General features: G+C 25.9%; 1 protein-coding gene across 1 annotated transcript; it reads right to left on the bottom strand.

Moving 5' to 3' along the window:
• Positions 1-334: 334 nt before the first annotated feature.
• On the bottom strand, positions 335-11097 carry LOC112594717. Its single transcript, XM_025339671.1, has 8 exons — positions 11044-11097; positions 9945-10140; positions 9670-9840; positions 9430-9588; positions 9297-9364; positions 2410-2581; positions 1828-1954; positions 335-467 (listed from the first exon to the last, which is right to left on the bottom strand). Exons 1-8 carry the CDS (start codon positions 11095-11097, stop codon positions 335-337), a joined length of 1080 nt encoding a protein of 359 aa, XP_025195456.1.
• Positions 11098-16155: the final 5058 nt, after the last annotated feature.

Below are 16155 nucleotides of genomic sequence, written 5' to 3'. Positions count from 1 at the left end.
GTTAAAGATAAATACAATAAAATTAATCTACCAAATTGTTGTAATATATTGTTTGTTAGGTTGAAATTATAAATTACGTGCAGATAGCCGAAAACTTAACTTAATTTATGTATAATTTTTTAAAACTAAAGAATGGTTAAAAAAGTTTGTGTTATTTTTGTTATAATAATAATATAATTACAGAATATATTATAGTAAACAAATTAAAATGAATATACACTACTTAGTTTCTATAAGTGTCATACTTAAATTAATTTAATGATTATTTGTTTTAAATTTAAATAACTAAAATTTTTGTGATTAAAGTTGTACTTTTGTTAAATATATTAATATCTTATTTTGATAAGTACGCCTTACTTTTAGATTTAATAACTACTAATGGCAAGGAAATGTCTTCCTTTGTCGTTTCTTCTAAAAATTCTGTATAATTTTGTTTAGTTTTGATCAAAGCTTGTATGTCATTTATTCTAAAAATGTTTCATAGATAATTATTTTGTTAATAATATTATCATTAAGAGTCTTATAAATACTAAAATAATGAAATGGTTATTGATAATTACGTAATGGGTATTAGCTATAAAGCCTCTAATCTGTGTTCTAATATTTTTATGGTTTTTACATGAATACACACACATTTTTGATAAAAAAATGAAAAAAAAAATGAATCTCTACTAATGAATTATTTGGATTATTTTACTTATATAGGTATATATTTATTAAAATGTATTTACAATCTGTTATTTAAAACAATAGCTAAAAGATTACAAAAATGTTTTTTTTTTTACTTATATTTATGCAAAAAAAAAAAATACTACTATATATTATTATGCTTATTTACGTTAAGAAAGAATCTCAACGGCGACCAGTTTGTCAGACCCACCGAGTGAACCATTTATCGCTGTTGGAAGCGTAGAAAAGTCATGCAACTTTTGTGCATATATTGATGGTTGGTTGCTGAGGTTCTTTCTTAATAGGAATTGTACATAGATAAAGTTACATAAATAACGTGTTGTGAAAAATGCATGAACACTACTGTGAATGCTATCTTTGTAAGTTTGCCTTACAATCTACGCAATGCTATTTTTACGGATAAATAAAATTACGGGTGGGTTGATATCCTCTTAAGATAGCTCATACATATAATATATTATTATTAACTGTCAGAGTTGGTAAGCAATGTAGCTCATCCATATATGAAATCCTTTCTGAAAATTTTTCAAATACCAAAATTGTGAGTTCCTGAAGAATCTATTGATATAATGATAGGTATGTAATTGACCAGCTTAGGTACATTACGTTAATGTTTTGAACCAATACTATTTAAGGTAATTACTAATAACAGTATTTTAAATATAAATTCTGTTTTGATCAATATTATTAATTCACATACATAGTACACTATGATTACAGTTTCATGATGTATGTTTTGATTTATTAAATATACTAAGAAACTGCAGTGTGTAAATTAATATATATATATATATATTAATTGTCGTTCTTACTTTATAAATTATTTTGTCATAACGTGTATGTTATGAATTTTTGAACTAAAAATAAGTATATTAAAATATATCATTAGCTTAAATTTAGTACTTACGATATTAATTGTTATAAAAAAAATGGTATGAAACTTTTTATATTTTCATATTTATTTGCGTAAACTAATTGTGTGTTGAATTAAATATATTTATAGTTTATACTAAATAGTTTATATTATTGTATAATTACTATCCATTATGACATAAAATATAATATTGAACAATGAATAACATGGTACACATTTGATATATACATAATTACCATAAACCAACTACTTCGATTACTTACTCTTGTTCATTGAATGGTTTAAAATGATTTGGCAGCGTTTTAGCGTTTTGTTCATTTAATATTTGACGTATCATTTCTATAGCCGCATTTTCTTTAGCTTTTTCTTTTTTCGAACCTTTACCTTCAGCTAAAAATAAGTTGTATTAGAATTTTTAATATATTCTATTATAATACTTAGTGTGTTGATTATTAAATTAAAATTAAAATTTAATAAAATTAATTTTATTTCATTACTTATTTATTCGGTGTCAGTTGAAAACTAAATACAACAGTTAAGAAAAATAATTAAAATAAATGCATTTTTAAATGTTTATATAAGCTAGAAACATTGCTTAAGTATAGAATGATGTTTTCAAATTAAAACACGAGTTGTTTTTAGTTTTTACGGAAAAATTATCAGGAATTAGACGATTTAATAAAAAAAAAAAAAAAAAAATGAGATAAATAGAAAATGAATAAATTGCACTGTTTGTGAAACGGGAAATTTGAACTATTTTTGACCTTGCCGGCTTAAACTAAAAAAAAAAAAAAAAAAAAAATAATGCTGTCATGATTCAAAAATATGCCACATTTGTCTTGTACCATAGAGTCCATACAGAGTGCAAGAATAGTTGTATATAGTTTTGTAGCTGATGACATCGCTCCCGATAATACGGTAAGTAGGTTTAACATTTGAGTCGACGATTCTGTCATTCAATATGTCAAAAGGTGACTGGAGTATGGAACTAGCTTCTTTATTGGCGTGGCCTTCATTCTGCAACCGACAACAGTATACATTATAATATTTCAGTGAACCGTTCGAAACGGTTAAATTGTTTTATATGAATTTAATATAATAATAGTAATATTGATGCGAGTTATCATCGGATTTTCAATCAGAGTTGCAGACAGTGCACTATGCCGATCTCATTCGAACCACGTTTTAAATGCAGTTATCCGATTAAGCGCCGTCTCGAAATTTCTCGTCTCTATATTATAATCTACTAACAATATTCACAATATACCGAGTGTTTCATTTAAAATAGACATTCTTTCAAAGGACACAAGCGTTTTTAAAAATATTTTTTTTATATAATTTTAAGTAATTAGAAGACACAATTTTTGTCATTTTTTAATGTTCTCACTTTTTAATTTTTTGAATGATGACTTGTCTTATGTTTACCACTTGCACTCAAATAAATAATATTTTTTTATATACATATTTTTTGTAATTATCGAAAAAATATAATAAATTTAACTATTAATTATCAATAAGTATACAAATGTGTTTAGGGTAAGTACTAGGCAAATTAGTTATGATATTTTTCTTTTCTCAATAATGGTTATCCTTATATAACAGTTACAAGTGTTATAACCAGCTACTGTTTTGTTTAATAACCGTATATCATTATCCATATTCTATATAATATAATATTCTGTGAATATATATAGGTACTATCTTAACTATCGTCTATTTTACCTAGTATTTAAATACAATTTTAGACAAATGAAACATTAGATTGTTGAGATTATTCCAGTTTTATCGATCGGGTTAAAATACGCTCAGATGACAAAAAATACGCTCTAATCATGCGTACCGTATTCTTTGCATAGTATTAAACTTAATGATAATTAGGTGCGCCTATATTTGAAATTCTTCGGTCGATATAATACGCAACGGTGGTTTTTATCCTTCGATTTCTTCTCCGATGTACACACACACACACTCACTCACACACATGTTGTAACAATATTATGTTATCGTTATTGTATAGTGCAGTGTAAGCACAATCTTGTGAGAGGATAATATAGGTACACAGTTTATACAATCTACACCGAAGATGCACCTCAGTTTGTTCACGCTCGTGCGTAAGAATTATATTTAGAGCAATTATCTATACGCTCTGCAATACGGGAATTTGTTATTTCGCGAGAAAAAAAATACCTTTGTTATATCGTTCCCAATCACAATGGACATTCATAATCGGGCCTATTATAGATCAGTACTATTACTACTATACTATTACTACTACTACTACTATTACTACTACTAGTTACTACTATAATTATCATAGTTGTTATTGTTTGATCGCGTATAATAATTGCTATTTGTATACATCCGAGCGCGTGTTTGTCACTGTCGCTGCAATAGTCGTTATTACGACGAACGCCTATGTCCTATATTATAATATTGTGACGGTGGCGATATTATGTCGTACCCAAGTCGGTCGACACTGCAATTATTATGCCCCACAACCGCTGTTGACTATGATTTATACATTAATACCATGTACATTATTATCATCATTTGCAGCCAAACCACCGCGTATCGGACTCACGCGTTTTTGTTAGTTGGTCGTGAAAATATATATCTATAGTAATGTTCGTGATAATAAATAGGGATGATTCACGTGGCTTCCCGTTGACAATAGACGACTGGCTTTCAACCAACGTCAGTTTGTGGTCGCTGCGTCATTTTAACACCATTGGATTATGTTTTCTAATCGGCAATACGGTTACTATTATTTAAATAGCATTCGTTTGTGCCCAAATTGAACGCCGAATTTTCGCAAACGCATCGATCAGAAAACGAGTAGGTAGCATAAATTTTCAGATGTATCTCGTCCGTTCACGCGATAGATATTATGACGCGCGCAATACATTTTCGATGGACAGTATCGTTCGAATTAAGATATATTTCTATGAGATGACGTTTTTATTTAAGATGATACACACGGATAATCGTTTGTGGCCGAATCAACAAAGGTTGCACGACGAAACGAAGAATGCTAGGACTAAAATAGTAATACACACACTACCAACGAATATACCTAAGATGTTAGAGTGTCGATATCGTCTTGCGTGTTTTTGTGCGAAAAAAATATCGTATGCGGTACGATTTCCAAGTATTCGTGTCTTAATGTCATCGGGACGTTCGTTAACGATTTTGTAAGCCTTTTTTTTCACAAACGGTGGTGGTTTGTGTGGGAATAGAGGACTCCGATTCAAGTCCGGATTAAGATCTCTAAGGGCCCCAGTTCGGGGAACAAAACTTGGAACAAATCCCCGTTCAAACATAATACTATTGGTTACATTGGCGCACCATAAATAAATGTATAAAATCATTCACTGTTAAAAAATTATATCAGATGTATCGTTATTGAATAATATTTTAGATACTTACAATATTATGTAAATACAATAAATTTTATTATTCTCATTTGATTTAAAGTAAACTCCTAAAATCTGATCTGGTAATGATACAACGATAATATTAAATGATAGGTAGTGGGTGCAGTTATAAAGTATTTAGTTCATTTTTTTTTAGTTGGACTTAAAATTTAATATTTTTTACTAATATTATGTTAAAAGTGTGTATTAATGTTTACTTATTGTAATTTTAAGCGACAACACTATGGACTCTTTACACGAATCTCCTCGTAATTCTGGCTTGCTCCAATTCCGTTTTTGTTTGCACAACACGCACACTGCGAGTCACAACGACTACCCGAATCAGAGAACGGATAAAACGATAAGAAAAAATATTATTGAGAAAATACAACAGTTGAGGCTTTTTCAGATTCTGAAAACGGTAAACCCGATTCTATATCCATTTATATATTATATATTTCTCGATATACAGAAATAATATTAATAATAATGCATAATATTATCGTAATTCGTAGTTTATAGCAAACTGTATTGGTGGTCTTGACATAGAAGGGGGGAAACTGCATTTACGATTTAGTTTATCTATAGAAGAGGTCTCGTTATTATGTAGAGTGGTAGAGATTTGTTTGCTACAGAGGATATTTTGATAATAACTACGGGACTATGGGTAAGATTTAGTCAAATTTTAGAGAAAGCTTACATATTTTTTCTTAAAATAAACAATAATACATAAAACATAAATTAAAGTTGTAAATACATTATAACTGAACGTAATATTTCTATAATATATTATTTTTTGCCACAGAAAATAAAAAATATTATCAAATTTTTCATTTCTTATTGAATAATATCATTAATGAAATAAATCGCTTTTATTTCCAAAATGAAAAAATATACTTAATTGAATTTTTAATTAATTTTAATATAACAAATCATTCCCATATTATAATTTATAAAATAAAAATATTTGTCAAATATAAACAAGATTTTTTTACGTATCGTTTTTAAATGTAAAATGTTTTGTAGGTCATGAGAATTATTAATCTCCACCCATGTAAGACACTTCTGTCAAGAGTAATAACTAATAACACACTTATAATAAATAGTAAATTTAAAGTAGACCTATATTATATTATTACTCATAATGTACATAAACACACTGTTCAAAACTATTAATTTAATTGTTTATACATGCCAATTCAATGAATTGCTCTTGATCTTAACAATATAGGTTATGAATGTTTCCGGGAATGTAGGCATATAATAACAATATTATTATTATACATGATATTATTGGTTATGGTTTGTAAGCTTTGTAATCCTGTAGCACGTTGTTTTAAGTATCTTACACGACGATTATTATGACGGTACAACAATGGTTAAGATTTTGAGATAATAGTCTTGTACTAACAAGTTACAATTATTAATAAAGCCTTATCGATTTCGTATTATAAATCTGGTGATTCTTTTATCAAAAAAATATTTTTACATATTTGGATATGTTTAGAAGCAAAATATTTTTAATGTTCAAAATTTAAATTTCAGACGAATAGTTAATTAGTAATAATAATTAATAAGTTTTTAAAGTTTAGATGAGCGGAGTAGTGGACCAACATTTTATGGAGCACCCTTAGACCTTCAGCTACGATACTCTACTTTGCTCATCAAAACCTTAAATATTTATAAATTATAAAATATTTGTCCAAAATTCGATTTTTATGTAATCAAGTACTCCAATAATATTTTGTTTTGGAATCAAAAATGTATTTTATAATTAGAAAAAGTATAAATTATAATAACAATAAATGGTAAAAATATATTTTTTCTTCAAATTATTGTTTTATAATAGTCTAATATGAATAAAAAAATAAATTTCAATAATGTTAATAGTTTTTGAATTAATGAGTATTGTTTGATAAAAAAATCTCCTAAATATAATATATACATAGGTACTAAAACGCATTGGGTTTTATGCATGCGGCCTCCGTGTAGGTTTATTATTGATATTATTAGGTACAATATAATATCATTCGATACCGACGATTTTCATAGTCGAGGATAACCATAATATATTATATGATTTATATGTAATATATCCAGACGTATGCGTATGAGTTACAAATGCAGGTGTAAATTATATTGGCCTCGGGTTGATTGATGGTCGGTATGTTTTAGAATTTTTTTTCGAACACGGAACGGAATCCTTTCAAGTGGATTTTTTGTGTGAATAATAATAAAAAAGAAAGAATATTAAAAACGAATGATTTTTTTTCAACATTTCCCATTCTCTGCCGCGCTATTTCTTTACGAATGCGCTGTGGGTTGATGTATCTGAATATCACCGCCATATTCGAACAGCGATATTGTGTCGGATTTTATTCCGATCTTGTTCCGATAAAAATGTAATACTGCTTCAATATTGTTATACATACATTTTTCACGAATCGTATTTTTAATAAATAATGAACGACCATACGTATTGAGTTTTGGCACTTGTTTTGTACAGTTTAAAAAAAAAACATATAGGTGATTAGTATTTTTATGATTGTATGATTCTTAATTAATTTTTTTAATTTTAACAGCTGTTAATAGGTTTTGAATAATTAATAAGGGAATGTGATGTTGGTATGATAATATCTATTTATAAAAAGACACGAATCACTGAATGAACAATTCTTCCATATTGATGGAACTTGGAATACGTACAGTTCTCAAATTATTATTATATAAAATACAATTGTAATTTGTAAGAACAACAATTGTCATTGTATTTAATGGGGCAATGTGAACCTTTATTCTAACACAATACAATTTAGAAAATTGAACGAAAAACATAACGTAACATAAAATGATCAATTATGTTAAAGCTTTTTTTTAATATTTCTCATTTATTCTAATTATTTTTTTAAATGCAGACCATTGAATAAATTTAAATTTGAAAAACGGACAATTTAGATTATTTGATGCGGTATAATAAATTAACCATTTATTTTTATTTTTATAATAAAAAGTATATTATTAATATTCCATTTGAGTGCTCAACTGTAAGTTTAAATGAATTTGCAATACGATCATTGGTTTTGGTTTTAAACGTTATAATTTGTTCTAACCCATTAGAAAGTTTATAAGACTGTACAGTAAATATCACGTCGTATTGCAATCTGTTGCTGGGATTAAAGTTAAATTTGAATGGATTTATATTAAAACTTTGCATGCGGTGATTAATATTCTTTCGAATAATAATATTTTCTTTGGTATATTTAATATAATAATAGATATTTATGTCTTAAACAATTTGTTTTATTCGAGTTTCTCGATTTATATTTGAAATAAAAGTGTTATTAACCAGACCATTTGTCGTATTTTATATACCAGTAGTGTTTTTAACTTTCTTTACGGTTTTATAGGTTTTTATACACATTTTACAATATTTATTTATTATGCATGTATAATATGTATTTAGGGAAATTTATATAATACACTAAATTGGTAACATGTTAATCTGACTTCAATAGCTTGGAAGATTTTCTTAAACTTTTAATCTAAAATTGTGTTTTATTTTATTTTCCAGAAAGTTTTCGGAATAATTGAAATAATGAAAAATATAGTATACACTAAGCACTAAACTGCATCCGATTTTGTCCACAATATAAATTAAGAAATAAATTTATTTCTAAGTACTTTCATAATTTGTTAGTTACATTAATTGTATACCTATAAATAGCGATGAATAATTGAAAGTCGAAACGATAAAATTTTTCGTAGAACACTTAATAAATAATGGGACGAATAAAATTAAAATTACATTTTTAGACAAAATGCATTTAAGTTATTGTGTTAGATATTTAAAATTGTACTATATACTTAAGATTCAAAGAATGATATAAAAATGATGTTTAAGAACAACATGATAGCTCCGATAACAGAGTAATTAAAATCAAATTAAAACAAAACATAATAATAATATGTTCTACTTCCTACGTTAATATAATATTAATATCCATTATTCCGTAATTAAATATCATTCCAGATCATTATTATAAATGCGTTACTTTCAACTTGAATTTTGCAAATTCAAATAAAATCTTGACATTTAAAGAAAAGTAAAAATAGCTTAATATTACATAATTGACAATAGAATTGAATCCGAGATGTTTTAAAGTCAAGACACACCATGTTTGACTTTTCATATAAAATTAAATGAAGTTACATAATATATACAGTCATGTTTCTAGAGTTTAGAAATTGTCAAGTCCGTAAAGGTTTTCGTAAATTTGATTACAAGTTCTTACTTGAACAATTCATTGTTACATTCTTACCTTCGTATCTCTTTTCTTTTTTGTTATGTTTTTTTTCAATTCCAAAGGTATTGTATTCGTTTTCAACTCTGATAACATAAATTTTATGAATAATAAAGAAAAAAAATAACTAAGCGTTTTAATATTTGAATACCGTCTAGAAACTTGTAATCATTTGGGGCATTTATCGTTTCAACTACTGAATTATATCTTTCAACGATTGAGTCTATGGTTTCACTAAATAATTTGACTTTTCTTTTTTTCTCAACCAATGCTTTTTGTCGAATATTTTCTCGTTCTTCATTTTGTGTTTCTAAAAAATGCACATTAATAATTATACCTATATTATATAATATGTATAATATATACATATAAATATAAATAAAATGTTTACTGTAGTCTTCGTCCATTTTAAAAAATCTTGTTCTGTTTAACGAATGGTCCATTACCGAGTCAGTTTTCTCCATCGTTAGCAATTGTCTGAGCTTGGTTATTAAATTATGAGCTACTTCTAATCGGTCCATTAAATCATCCATTTCTTCATACTTTTCTTTGGTCATATTGTCTAATAAGTAATACCTTCATTAATAATGTCTATATATAACGATGTATAATAAATATTTTAAATTGAGTGTTTTATTATATCAAAAATGAATTATTATTTCAAACCTTGGTTTTTGAACTGTTGACTCTCGATGTATAACTTTGTAATGAAGTTGTTAACAGTAATAATTACTTCTCGTTTTTCGATTTCATAAGATTCAGCATTCTTCGGATCTTCATGAATATTCTGGCCTTCCCATATTCGTAATTGATGAGTTTGATGGTGTTTCGAAGACGTTAAAAAGTCGTCTTCTGGCAATAACTAAAAATCAACGTTAATTTACTGGATATTAAGAATTAGCAAAAAACTCTAAACACAAGATTAATAAACCGAAATTTTAACTTGTTTAAACATTGTCATACGTATTTTATATAATATTTGATAAATTATATACTATTGTTTATAATATATATATTTGAGTTTAATATGTTGAAGCTTTGATATAAAATAATTTATAATATATATCATGAGAAATGAAAGCAAGAATAAAGCTTAATTTAATTTAATTATATTGGAATAATTGAGTGTATTTTAAGTGATGTAAATTTCTATTGATAATGATGATTATTATTTTTATCATTGTAAAGATTAAATTGGTAAACTAGTTCCGCGTGCAAGCTTATCGTGATTTGAATTAATTATTATACTTCTTTCAATAACTATCTAATCACGATGGTTAAAGCATTTTATTATTTATTTATTATACGTATATTTTATTTGTACTAAAATAACTGAAGTTACTTTTAATTTTAAACTATTTCACTCATATTTTTTAAATCAATTTCGCGTTATCGCCTTTGGTATAATAGAGTAAATTACCCAATTAACAATTTAAAGGTAAACATATTATAAATCGAATCCTTGAAAGTGTTTATTTGTATTTTAATTTTAAAGTGAGGTATAACAATTTTAAATCTAAATAAAATAAAATTTTAATAACACATTTTAAAATTAAAGTATCAATAAAAACCTTTGAGATACTCTAGATAATATTCTTACCTTTAAATTTGATAATAAGTCATTTCACTTTTAATGTTAAAGCTAACAACGTAAATTTGATGCTACTGAACGTACATTTTCTATGTTGTAGGTTTAAAAGACTTTTTAAATCTTTTTTTTTATTAATAAGACGGTAGGTAGTAGGTAATTATAATAATTTCCCACCTCATCCAACGCTTCAATTTCGTCAGTTCTTACTGATGTTTTTCGGCTTTCCATTTAGAAAATGTCGACGATAGACTTTATGATAGTAAAAACACTACACTATCGTCAACACCGAACCAAACTTTTATTGCTACTCAAACAGTTCTAAAATATATAATTTGCTTTTTTATTTTTTTTCATTGCTTTGTACATGTGGCGGTGGTGTCTCCATAGTGACAGTTTTTCTTTTTACTTTGAGTTTTGTGTATAATATGATTAATACTTATAACTATACATAAGAAATAATAATATTTACAAACGCAATAATTGGCTGCTATTGTACAGTGGTGGGTACAAAAGAAAAAATATGAAAGACGGACACGTTGTCGTGTATGTTTGTCAAATGGAGCGAAAAAAGTCATGGTTGAAACACACATAAATGTGTTAGAATGTTGAAAGTTTTTGTGTGAAAAACATCTTACACTTGTTAATGACTCTCGAACACCGGAAACAATGTTTTTGTATGAGTGTTTCCTTGCCGAGTGTGTATGGATATATAATATAAGTTTCCCATTACTTTAAAAGCAATTTTTATTTTATTTTTGTTTTGATTAAATTTTTTTTTGTTTTGTTATTTTTTTTTTTTTTTGTTTAATAATTTATTTTGTTTATCTATAGGGTAATATTCCATAGTCAAATAACCTTCGATTATACACGTAGACTTAAAACTTTTTGAAGTGCTGTATTGTTTGATTATTTAGAAATTTATGAAGTTACCTATAATAAAATAACCGCATATATAAAAAAAAAAAACAACAGTAGAAAATAAAATTTATTTTTAACCGAATGACTGATTACATATTATTATAGTTAATATGTCCAGTAGATCTCCGTGCGTATTTTTTCAATCCTTAGAGGCGATCAATAATTATTATTAATTGGTGAAAACACATTTGATTTAATTGATGGAAAATGTTTGAAAAAAATTTATTTAAGTTGTTTTAAATAAAATATTAGCTCTTAAAATAAATTATCGGGAACCGATAATGATTATTACGAGTATACCGAGTCACTTTGGTTATTAGCCGTGAGATTGGAGCTATGGTGAATTTTAGTGCTAGAAGTGATCTCGTGGTGTAACAAAATAGAAAAAATCAAAGTCACATCAAAATATGACTCAACAAGATTAGGTTTTTTTTGTCAGATATTTACTATTTATTTACTAGTAAATTGTATAATTGTTATAATTAAGTATCGGTGACGATTGTACATCAATGAATAATAGTAAAAAGTAAAAACAGTATAAATCGTAATGCTTAGTTAAAATTTTAGGTATTATAAAATAGATCGAATGTCAAGAAATGTATTGTTTATTGACTTGTAAATAAAAATAAATCATTTATTGTATTTAAGTAATTTTTAAAAGTGAAAAATATTAATTGTATTATGTTGTATTTATATTTATTTATTTTTATAAAATACTTTCTGTTTTAGCTATAATTTTTAAAAATAAATTGATGTGTTATTACTTATTAGTTATTATATTGTATTATAATAATATCATGTATTTATGGCTTATTAAAATAGAATTTTAGTACAATTGTTGACTTTATTATATATTGTATGTTAAATATGAACATTATTTAAACACAATGATGGCTGTCATCAGTTATAAGTAAAAAAATACATTGGTAAAATTACGTAAAGGTCATCGATAAAATTGCAGACACACATCAGTAAATAGAAGTTATATTCAAATTGGTTACTAGTTTATTTTAAAAGGCTACATACAAATTGATTTTTAGTTTGTTTCATAAGGATATATTTGATTTTCATACATCTAATAATATTTTCTTTTCCATTTCACCTATTAAAAATAAAATTCTATGGCGAAAATTGCCTAATCTATTGTAAGTATGTTTTTTTAACTACCAAAACCATTTTATGTAAGAAATTTACTCTTGGTCTCTATCAAAACAGTCCATATAAGCTTGAATTAATATTGATTATACAATAAAAACAGCTCATCTCTGGAAGCTTATTGTAACGTCTCTATCTTGCGGTGTTTCCTTAAAAAGTACCATGAGTTAGAATGAAATTCGCATAAACATTACAGCAATTTTAATAATTATTATAATTATCGTTATGATTACCCAAATGCACATCTTCTTAAATGCTATATGTAAGTATTTTATTTCAAAATTAGTTAGTAGTAACTAATTTTTGATTTGTTAAATTTAATTTATTAGCTGAAATTGTATATTATCAAAATTTTCATTCAATTTTTATTGGACGTCGATGTTTAGTTTGCATAAAATATATTAAAAATGTCCAATATTCTAGCATAAATATAATATTTTTATTTATAATAGTTCTTAAAATATCTACCTATTTAAAGTTCTTTAAACAATATAAACTATGTGCGTTATCATAAAATTAATAATAAACCTTATTGCAGAACCGAGCTTATTTAATTTTTAATTTCAGTGACATATTAATTTCGTTGATTTATGTTTTTGGAACCATTAATATTAAATGTTAAATTTTGAAGATGTTCTTCATTGTCATTCTATAAGATAAAGTTTGTGTTAAAAGTTGTTATTGCGTCATTTTTAAAATTCTCAAATGTTTGTTAATGCAACTCTAAACAGTTTTTATAAGATATTTATGTTATCAGAGCTAAGAGTAATTTGTCTACATGCACGTTTTCTGTGATTTTTCTTATGTCAAGTTAGTTAATTAGAAGATTAATTTGTGTACGACATACGCATATGACATAAAAAACTTTTTTGGGGTTGTTGCTTTGCTTTTAAAAAAAAAAAAAAAAAATGTTTATTACTTATAACTATAAAAGAAGGGTATTTCTTTATTTTAATAATTTATCAAAGCATATTGTAAGATGCGACAAAAGTTTAAATTTAATTTTCTCTTATTAAGAACGAAATCGAATTTGTTATGATTATTTTTGATCACAGTCAGGTATTTAAGTTTTAACTAAACAATTTTTCACGAAGATGGACATAAATATAGTTATTAGATTTAGTTTTAAGTTTATGATTTTCTTATACTTGTCAATGTTGAATTTCAGTATAATCAAGCATATGTTTATCCGCAATTGAAAAAAAACCCCCAGTTACACTGATTGTAAAAAAGGATAGGAGAGATGTTGCAGGTAAATATTGCCTCTCGGTTGTGTTGAATAATTCATAGCTACGGATAGATTTTGTTTATCGGACATGCATTGAAAGTCTATTCTGTAATTACATTGGATCCACAGACCTTTAAACTGGACAAAGAAAATAGTTTTATTCAGCTTAAAATGGTTTTTCTCGTGTGTCAACAATGCTTTTTGTAAACAAAAATTGAAGTACCAATATAATATTATATTTTATTACTTTAATCCTTGAAACAAAGTACATTGCATTGTTGGTTTTATTTAGTTACGTCTATTATTTATTGAAATAAAATTACAAGCACAACATTAGAGGTAACTATAGTGTTGAAATGTGAGTTTGGCTACAATGTTCGGTGAGTGCTTAATTTTGGTCGAATCAAATATATCTCAAATGTGGAATTTCGAGTAACAAATGTGTTAAGTGGTTGTAAACTAGTAAATATTTTAATTTAATTATTTTTATTTAATGGTAAGTAATCTAATACTAGATAGATATTTATAATTGTATTCGTATATTCTATTAAATAATAGATAGTAATAAATATTTATTTAGAACAACATTAAGTTGTTATAGTCCTTTACTAAAAAATGAACTTATTTTGACACACACATACACATATATGTATATATAAATTATATAGGTATATCACAGAATTCATAAAAATAATTTTAACTCTGTGTATTGGATATAGGTATGTATTATAAAGGTTTTATTAATTATATTTTCAGTATTATAAATACTTTAAAATTAAATAGATAAAATACCATTAAAAAAAAATTGTATTACTAAATATATTTTAATACTAGAAATAATAGTTTATAGCACAATGGTAAAGAAAATATGTACACTATAAAAATTATAAAAATGCTAGAAAAAAAAAAAAAATGTTTTTGTCATTAGATAAATAATTTTATTTTTAGTTGTATAAAAGTATTTATTGTTTATAAACATTTTAAATAATCTATTGTTTTTATGGTATTTTTTGATAACAGATTTTATGAATGTTAGATACAATAATTTACTTAATTATGTGAACGAAATTTAATTTTAGATATTGAGCAGAGAAATTAATATATCATTGATTTACAATGATGTAATGATGTTTATTTTTGTTTGTTATTACTTATTACTATTTGGAGTAGTAAAAAATGCATTGGTTTTTAACTATGGGATAGTTTATTGAAGAAAATTCTATCTGATTGGTAATTAATTGTTGATTTATCATCATCATTCTAGTATAAATAGTACACGCCTAGATAAATTTATACTCGACTGTCGATTAATCGTTCACAGCATTTGATTTACAAAAATTCACATCCTATAAAGTTATTTGAGTGGCTTGGCGTGGCGTGTTGGCTGCTACCAGTCGCAGAATGCGACTGAGAGTATGTAACGGCCACAGCTACTAGCTCTCGGATGGGTGACCACTCGGGATCATAGTGGTTAAAAACCTTGCCACACATACATGTGTTTGCTATTAACCATAACAATCGTAAAAATACAACCTACCGTACCAACCTTATCCCTTACCATATTTCATAACCCCTACAAACAGCTAATGGCTCTAGTTGCCGGGTTTAAGTTCAATAAAAAATAAAAATAAAAGTAATTTGATTTCCATACGAATTTTTTTTTACATGATAAATGATTATATTTATGATGGCTTATGAGAGGTATACTATGCGCTTTCGAGTAGTTTATTTAGTGCAGATTTTCGATGTAACTTTACACTGTTTTTGTTTCAGCTTTTGTACTGCATTAAATTAACATTTTTAAATCTCATAAAATATATATTTAAAAAAAATGCATTTTAATAATACAATTATGGTAACATAGCACTCTGAACAGGTAATTTTACTGTATTCCCTTAGTGAATCCATTTTTCTCGTAATAATTATTAATTATGTACACATATTCTATTTTTAACTTGCATTTATCGATTAACTTCTAGACATAT

This window comes from Melanaphis sacchari, unplaced genomic scaffold (assembly GCF_002803265.2).
Source record: "Melanaphis sacchari strain LSU unplaced genomic scaffold, SCAv2.0 Contig23_pilon_pilon, whole genome shotgun sequence".
In the NCBI taxonomy this organism is placed as follows: Eukaryota; Metazoa; Arthropoda; class Insecta; order Hemiptera; family Aphididae; genus Melanaphis; species Melanaphis sacchari.
Note: the sequence above shows the minus strand (reverse complement) of the source record. Positions and strands in the feature narration are given on the sequence as shown.

Coding starts and splice junctions, on each gene's coding strand:
- LOC112594717 (XM_025339671.1), bottom strand. CDS start 11,097: ATGGAAAGCCGAAAAACATCAGTAAGAACTGACGAAATTGAAGCGTTG. Junction 9,589..9,669: donor TAAAATGGACGAAGACTACA/GTAAACATTTTA, acceptor TGCATTTTTTAG/AAACACAAAATGAAGAACGA. Junction 1,955..2,409: donor CACTCTGTATGGACTCTATG/GTACAAGACAAA, acceptor ACTTATTTTTAG/CTGAAGGTAAAGGTTCGAAA.